Raw genomic sequence first — 7,814 nt, 5'->3', positions numbered from 1 at the left:
TACATGATTTGCTCATTGTGTAGTAAAAACATATGTAACTCAAAACATTTTTGAGCTTTAATTGCCTTTCTGTATAAAGAGGGATATTAACTAAACGTTAGCCAATTTCAGAGATAATATGCTCAGGTTAACATTCCATTTAGCAACTTCCTTGACTTTGAAAAGCTCATGTAAAATATTTCTAAGAAATACCACACATTATTTTATTAAATATTACATATTATTCTAACATAGTAACATAATAGTGAAATGGGAGTTAGGCGATCTTAAAACCTCTACATTAGCTGTGTGATTTTGGACAAATAACTTTCTGTCTCTGTTTCCAACCATTTGAAAAAGAACTATAAGTTCGAAGTCACTGCTAACATTAACAATCTAGTACCCTATAATCAGATCTATAAATATTTTCACTGAGAACTTTAAACTCGCTTTCAAGTTTAAAGGCAGTATAACCCATCATATATAAACCAGATCATTTTCTTCTGCCAGCAAAACTGCAGACACTGCTTGGGTTGTAGTTATATGATGACTGCCACGTGAAAAGCATTTTTCCTGGTGACTTCTCTTTAAAAATACCAGATGGAGACTTCAGCCAGCTGTGGGGCTGTGCTTGCGGGGTGGAGAGTACAGCTGGCACCTGGGAAACCTGTGGGCTTCCCCCAAGAGGTGGGGGTGCGGTGAGTTTTAAACAGGACAAGCAGCATTAACCTGACCCCAGGAAAAACTGTCTTGCCCTGTGAAAGGAGGCACCTGGGGACCCTGGGATTTTTGTTTGTGTCTTCAGTGGACCGACCCTAGACCTCAGAAGCCACAGTCATCAGGCTGACTGCGCTTTCCTAGGCCCTCAGCTTGGGCGTGTCCATCCGTAACCAGGGGCATAAACTAAAGAAAATGCAAACCCGCACCTGACAGCGGAGACGCGGCACCGGGAGGCTCCCGCAGCCGGGAGGAGGGGGCAGGTCCCCACCCAGGTGGGCTGGCACGTCGGGGAAGCCTGGGCGACTTGAGCCCCAGCGTCGCGAGGCCAAGCAGGGGCTAAGGGAGAGGCCACCGTAGGTGGGGGCGCCAGGCGGGGAGCCGAGAGGCGGACGACGTGCCGAGCTCCTCCGGGCTTTGTTCGTCACAAGCCAGGCCCTCCTTTCCTGAGAAGCCAATTAAATCCCCGCTGGGGGAATCATCTGACCTCGCGTCCCCCGCCAGGAGGGGCTCGGAAGGGGCGGGGCCGGGCGGTCGGCTCTGCGGGAGCGCGGCCGCGGGCGGCTTGGGGGAGTCCCGGGCGCGGCGGCCAAGGCCAGCCCCGCCCCGCGCCGCCAGGCCCCGCCCCTTCAGCCCCCGCCCCCGGGGCTTCCCGAGCGCGCGCCGCCCCGCCGTGTCCGCGCGCCACGCCCCCCTGCTCGCGGGCCGCGTGCGGAGCCGCGCGCCCCGGAGGCTCCGGGACCGTGGCGGCGGGCGGCGGTGGTGGCGGCGGAGCAGCCCTCCGCGGGCCATGTCTTTTCCGGCCGTGGCGAGGAGCTCCCCGGGAGGGAGTGGGGAGGTGGCCCCCAGGCCACAGAGCCGCGGCCGGTTCTGGGAAGTGGGCGGCGGCGGCGGCCACCGGCTGGAGCGCGCGGCCGCGGAGTCGGAGCGCTGGGAGCTGCTGCTCCGCCGCGGCGAGCTGTTGGCGCTGGGCGGCCACCTGAAGGGAGCGCTGGAGACGTACGCGGCGGCGCTGCGCCGGGGGGCCCCGGTCAGGCCCGAGTGCCTCGGCACCCTGGTGGATTGCCTGGTGTTCAACTACCGGCTCCGCCACGGGCTGGGCTGGAGCGCCGCCCCGGCTGCGGGCGCCGGCGGGCTCCTCACCTGCCTGGGCTGCCGGGGCTTCCTGAGCGAGCCGGTGACCGTGCCCTGTGGCCACAGCTACTGCCGCCGCTGCCTGCGGAGAGAGCTCCGCGCCCGCTGCCGCCTGTGCCGGGACCGGCTGCCGCCCGCCGCCGCCAGTGCCACTGATGCTGAGGGGACCGCCCCGCGGCCGCCGCCTCTGGCCGCCGCCATCGCCGCCTCGGACTTCAGAACCAGCGTCGTGCTCAACCACCTGGCCGAGAAGTGGTTCCCGGGCCAGCGTGAGCGGGCTCGGGCGGCCGGGCGACTCGGGGAGCTGCTGCACCAGGGGCGCTACCGGGAGGCCCTGGCCGCCGCCTGTGAGGCGCTGCGAGCAGGTGACGGCGCGGGGATGCGGCGCGGGCCGGGCCGACCCCACCCTCCTCTCTCCGGCGGGCCGGGTACACAGAGCCTGGTGCGCCCGGGGAGCCTTCTCTGGTTCCCCGGGGCCCCTTAGCCCTCGGTGTGTCGGGTGTCGGGGTGCTCGGGGGTGTGGGAGGGGGCGGCGCCCCGGGGTGCTTCGGTCACAATGGGGATCGCCCTGGGAGCTGACTGTGACGCGGCGCGGGGAGGGGCGCACGGGCGCGGGGTTTCCTCGGCCGAGGCCTGGCGGGCGGGCGCGCGCGTCGGGCGCGGAGCGGGTGACCGGGACCCAGGCTGCCGGGGCGCAGGACAGGGTGGGAGGAGGGGGTGGGAGTCCGCGGAGCCCGGGCGGCCGTTGCTTCCTGCCGCGCTCTTTCCGGTACTTGGCTCTCGGGCCGGGCCGTGGCGGGGAAACGACGGTTGGGCGGGGAGTGGATCCCCAGCCGAGGCCAGCCGGGCGACGTTTACCTTCCTCTGCCCCAAAAGTCACCGGGACAATTGGAAGCCGCGGGAGGGCGGAATTGCATAAGCTGGGGGTGGGGGGCGTTGTGTAACGGGTGACGTCCGGTGGGCGTGGCGGTAGCCGGGCCGGCACCCAGCACCCGGGGGCCCCGCAGGCTGCCAGCTTTGGGCGAGCGGCGGAGCTGCCCAGGGGTGGTCAACTCTTACCTGAAGATGCCTGCGGAATTGGTTCCTCTTGAAAGTTTCAGCCTGCCTATTTCAAATCATACTCACTTCTTGTATACATATGTACTTAATTTGGGATACACCTAGTTTATGGTAAAGCTGTCGGGGCAGTCTCTGATCGAGAGTTGTTTGTCACCCTTCTCTTTGTCTTTTCACTCATGATCAACTTGAAAGGCCTTGTAGGTCTTCTGTCAGTTTTTTCTCTCTGGGAAGCAGCTTCGGCCTCTTAAGCTAGATTAGCACTTTCTTAAGGTGATTTTAGGCCGTTAAACGGCAATGTCAGACTTTTCTTACATAAGATGAAGAGTTCTTTAAATTGGTAGTTGTCTACCGGGGGATTTTACCTCCCCTCTCTTAGGGGACATTATCTAGAGCAAATCTGGCAATATCTGGAGACATTGTTGGTTGCCATCCCTCCTGGGGGTGGTGCTGGTACCGACATCTAGTGGGAGAGGACAGGGATGCTGCTAAACATCGTACAAGGCCCAGGACTAAACATCCTACAAGGCTCAGGATGGGCTCCCACAACAAAGAATTATCAGGGTCCAGATGTCAGTAGTGTCACTGTTGATACACCTCGTTTAAGTTAAACATATTTCAAGATTTTAGTGTCTATATATTGGCATGAAATAATAGTTGGAGGAATAATCCCCAAGAAAATAAATAGACATCTTAAAATATAAACTGATTTAAGTATTAGGTAAATTTATAAATTATGTAACTGAAAAAGTATCATCTTGTGGGGCTTTTACCCTAAGTGCTTAGTCATATTGAACTAGTGACAGTATCTGGAGTTATTTAATACTATTAGAGTTCAAAGCACAAACCCGGAATATTTTTGTATTCCTTCAGTATCCTTTTGAGTAGGCAGTTATAAAACAGAATGCTAGACCCAGAACAAAAGAAAACTGTGTGGAATACAGAACTCTGATATAAATGACTCTGTCTCTAAGGAGTAAAGTTAAGCGAGGGGAAAGTGCTCTCATTTTAAAAATGAGGAAGCAGAAGCCAGGCAGTTAAGTGACTTGTTCACAGTCACACACACAGCTAGCTGGTTGTAGAGGCTGCAATGTATCCTTCACTTCTCCTAGATGTTGGTCTAGGGTTCATCCTGCCTTAAAGCTCATAAAAATGTTTAAGACACATTTCCAACAAAGTTTATTTGTCCCTAGTATAAAATAGAGGATGACACTAATCAACAGCACTGTTCAGTATTACTGCTACTGATCTGTTAATTTGACCTTCTTAAATTAGATGCTCTCAAGAATTCAGGTCCTAGTCCATGGAAGATTAGTGAGCACATTTACTAATTAAGGTCTAACTTAACATTCTGTGGCCAATAATATTTTAATTAAGGGAGATTCTGGACCTTGGATAGAATATATTATTTTTAACAGAAAAAGGCTCTGAAACATCTACTCTTTCTCCTTTTTTTCAAGTTACATAGACTGCACATGGGGATTTTGCCCACTTAGCTACTTAATCCTACTTTTGGAGGACTAGAACCCAAGTCTCCTGACTTTTACCTAATTAGCTTATTTCTTCCCATGTTTAGGTCTTTCAAAAATCATTTATTTCATACTTGAAAATGTATGAATGGCACTAATGAGAATGAGTGTTTATCTTTTGAATTCTTAGTGTGAAGTAAGAGGAAAAAGATCTTAGAGCTAACAAATTATTAAATTGGTAAAGGGCAGATTATAAGTGTTTCACAATTTGTAGGCTTAAATAGAAATGTTCACTAGTAGAGTCCATCTATTTGTACAATTGTTAGGCTTTAACTTCTTTGGAGTTGGCAAGTTAGACATTTGAAATGTATTTATATAACTGTACAGTTGTAATTATTAATGATACTGTCATTGTTGATAATGAAGAAGATCGTCACTATAATTTCTTCATATAATTCTTATAATGAAACAAGTAAATACTATTAACTAGAAAAAATAATCTAGTCTGCAGTTAGCCCACACACATCCAAACTTATCCTTGCCAGCAAAGGAAAGCTTGAAAACCTTTGCCAAACTGAGAAGTTTCCCATTGAGATTACATAAGTTTCTGTTGAATTGAAATATATTTAGATAACATTTAATCCATTGATCTTTTGGTATTAACTCTCAGATGTTTCATAACTTTCTTTTTAGTATTCAAGACTATTATATAAAAGGCTTTTGTGCATTGAATCTTTATACTTGAGTCTATTGAAATGATCCCACTATGCTATGCTGTCCTTTTGTTTTTAATGATTTTTACATTGATTGACTTGCCTCCTTCCTGTGTCCACCCCTCCCACAAAAGAAGACAACAGAACAGTATAATTTCCAGTTTGAGCTGGGTTAAAAAAAATAAAGGTCATAAGGGGGAGGACATTTTATTTAAAATAGTTGCAGAAGGAAAATTTTTTCTTTAATGTTAATTACATAATCCTTGACTGTTACCCAGTGTTTTTACATTCTTGATATCATTTCATCTTCACAGAGAATCCCATGGAGTAATATTATCCTCAGAAGGAAATTGAGGCACCTAGATATGGAGGTGCAGTATGGCATAGTGATTAAAACTCTGCTTGCTGGAAGCTGAACACCTGAGTTTGAATCCTGATGCAGTCCTCTGCTTACTCTCTGACCTTGGGCATGTTGTCTAACCTCTTTGTGTTTTGGTTTCCTTACCTGAAAAATGAGAATCTCTGTACTTCATAGAGTTGTTGTGAGATTCAAAACATTTGCTAAGTGCTTTAAATGGTGCCTGACACAGAGTAAATGCCCAGTAAATATTTTTAAAATATAAAAGCTGTGTTCTGGCTAGAAAATGGTTTAGCTGAAATAGAAATCTAAACCTTGTGGTTTTAGGTCCTGTTCTGTTCTCTCTACTACCTGAATAATATTACCAGAGTAAAAGTTAAATCCTGATTCTAGGTTACACATGTTAATTAGTAGTAACATTTTAGCATACATCAATAAAATATAGATACTGCAAAGCTTCAGTTATAAAAAGATTAATCAAATTATAGGTAAATACTGAATATATTTAAAGAAACTCTAAAGGGTTTTTACTATCTTTAGCAACTCTAGGTTAAAATTTAATCAAAAAGTAATTTCCCCTTACCTGTGGTTTCCTTTCCATGATTTCAGTTACCCACAATAAGATATCTTGAGAGATGACAGTCACATAGCTTTTATTATAGTATGTTGTTATAATTTTTCTATTTTATTATTGTTAATCTCTCCCTGGGCCTAATTTATAAATAAAACTTTATCATAGGTATGTATGTATAGAAAAATATGTATATGTATAGGATTTGGTACTATCCTCAGCTTCAGGCATCCACAGGGTCTTAGAATGCCCCCCCCCTCAGATAAAGGGGGACCACTTCAACTTATTTCTGTCCTTATTGTGCAAAGGACTTGAAATGGTAAACATTGACATTTATATGGTGCTTTATAGTTCACAAAATATTTTCCCTTCCATTATCTTAATCCTTATAAAAGATCAGGTGAGATAGGAGGGCACATATTAGTATCCCTAACTCAGATTTAAGAAAAAATCCCCAAGAATTTTAGGTGACTTTCTTAAGGCAAGTAAGTAACCAAGTTAGAACTGAAAGCAGAAACCAGGTAGGTGGATATTGCTTCTAAACATAAAGTTGATTAAAAACTTAGTACATAAAGCATAAATTTTTAAGTATTGTTACTATTCATGTAATAAATATTTATTGAGTACTTCCTGTATACCAGGAATTATATTAGGTGGTGAGAATACAGAAGTGAGCAAAATTAAGTCCCTGTCCTTATAATGTTTGTATTTTTTTGTTTCTTTTATAATTGCAGCAAATTGATTTGTTGAAAATCTCCAGAAAATGGAATTTATTGCTTAATTGACTTCTAATTGAGATTATATGCAGTATATCTCTGATTTTTTTCTTTAATTCAGGTACTTTAAGGATTTTTGCTGTGCCTCCAGATTACTAAAAAGATCAGTTATAATGGCATATTCTTATTTATGTAGAAGATGAAAAAAACTGGTTATATAAATGGCTATAAAATGCCATTTTAAATGAACAATTTCTGTGTTTTCACTTGTTTTTTATTCATGAAATAATGTAAAGCTTACCAAAACTGAGTTATCTTAGATTTTTAGTTATTTGTATGTTAACTTTTTGTTCATTCAGATTTTTTCTATTTAGTGGAATATTTCTAAGAGGCTTAGAAAAACTCAGGTAAAATTTTAGATGAATTTGTATAATATTTTGCCTCTTCTATTACAAAAGTTTTTTTCAAAATTTGAATTATGTTTTATTATAGAAAATGAATGACTTAAGCGAACTCTAGAAGGCAGGACAGAAGGTTCTGTTCAATTTTTTTCTTTTTCTTTGGTAAGATAGTATCGATCTTTTGCTTCCCTTTCTTCCTTGGCCCACGTTTGTGCTGTCTGTTGTCCAGTCTGCACTACTGATCCCTAAAGCTGTTTCTCATGTAGGCTAAGGTTTATGTGGGTAAAAGACAAGGCACGAAATACTCTTCTATACCCTGTATCAAGAGCTAATTTAATGTCTTCATCAACTTGTTTTAGAGATATTTCATAATGTTCTCAACAACAATTATTATTGATTGAGCATTTGTGTGCCAGGCAGTGTGTTAACTGTTTAACATGCATTATCTTACTCAAGCGTCACAATAGTTATAAGATATAGGTATTTTATAGGTGAGGAAACTCAGATTCAAAGAGATAAATTGCCCAAAGGGGATTTGAACTCAGTCTTCTGAATCCTCCAGCATTTATGATCTTAAATGCTATACCAGACTGCTATTCCTGGACGTTGGTAATCAGTCATCAGAAACTTATCAATTGGTAGCTTTTAGCTTAACTGGTAATCAAGTCCTACCATTACTGATCTTAAAGTATTGGAAGCA

General features: G+C 45.4%; 1 protein-coding gene across 2 annotated transcripts in view; it reads left to right on the top strand.

The window, feature by feature from the left end:
• Positions 1-1,371: 1,371 nt before the first annotated feature.
• LONRF1 (LON peptidase N-terminal domain and ring finger 1) overlaps positions 1,372-7,814 on the top strand; it is a 33,530-nt gene continuing 27,087 nt past the window's right edge. For both annotated transcript variants that reach the window (XM_045535270.1, XM_045535269.1), the window contains exon 1: positions 1,372-2,195. In XM_045535270.1, coding sequence (XP_045391226.1) covers positions 1,487-2,195 — 709 coding nt within the window. In that variant the 5' untranslated portion in view covers positions 1,372-1,486. The remainder of the gene's footprint in view (positions 2,196-7,814) is intronic.

This window comes from Lemur catta, chromosome 22 (assembly GCF_020740605.2).
Source record: "Lemur catta isolate mLemCat1 chromosome 22, mLemCat1.pri, whole genome shotgun sequence".
Lineage (NCBI taxonomy): Eukaryota > Metazoa > Chordata > Mammalia > Primates > Lemuridae > Lemur > Lemur catta.
This window is presented reverse-complemented; position numbering and strand designations above follow the sequence as displayed.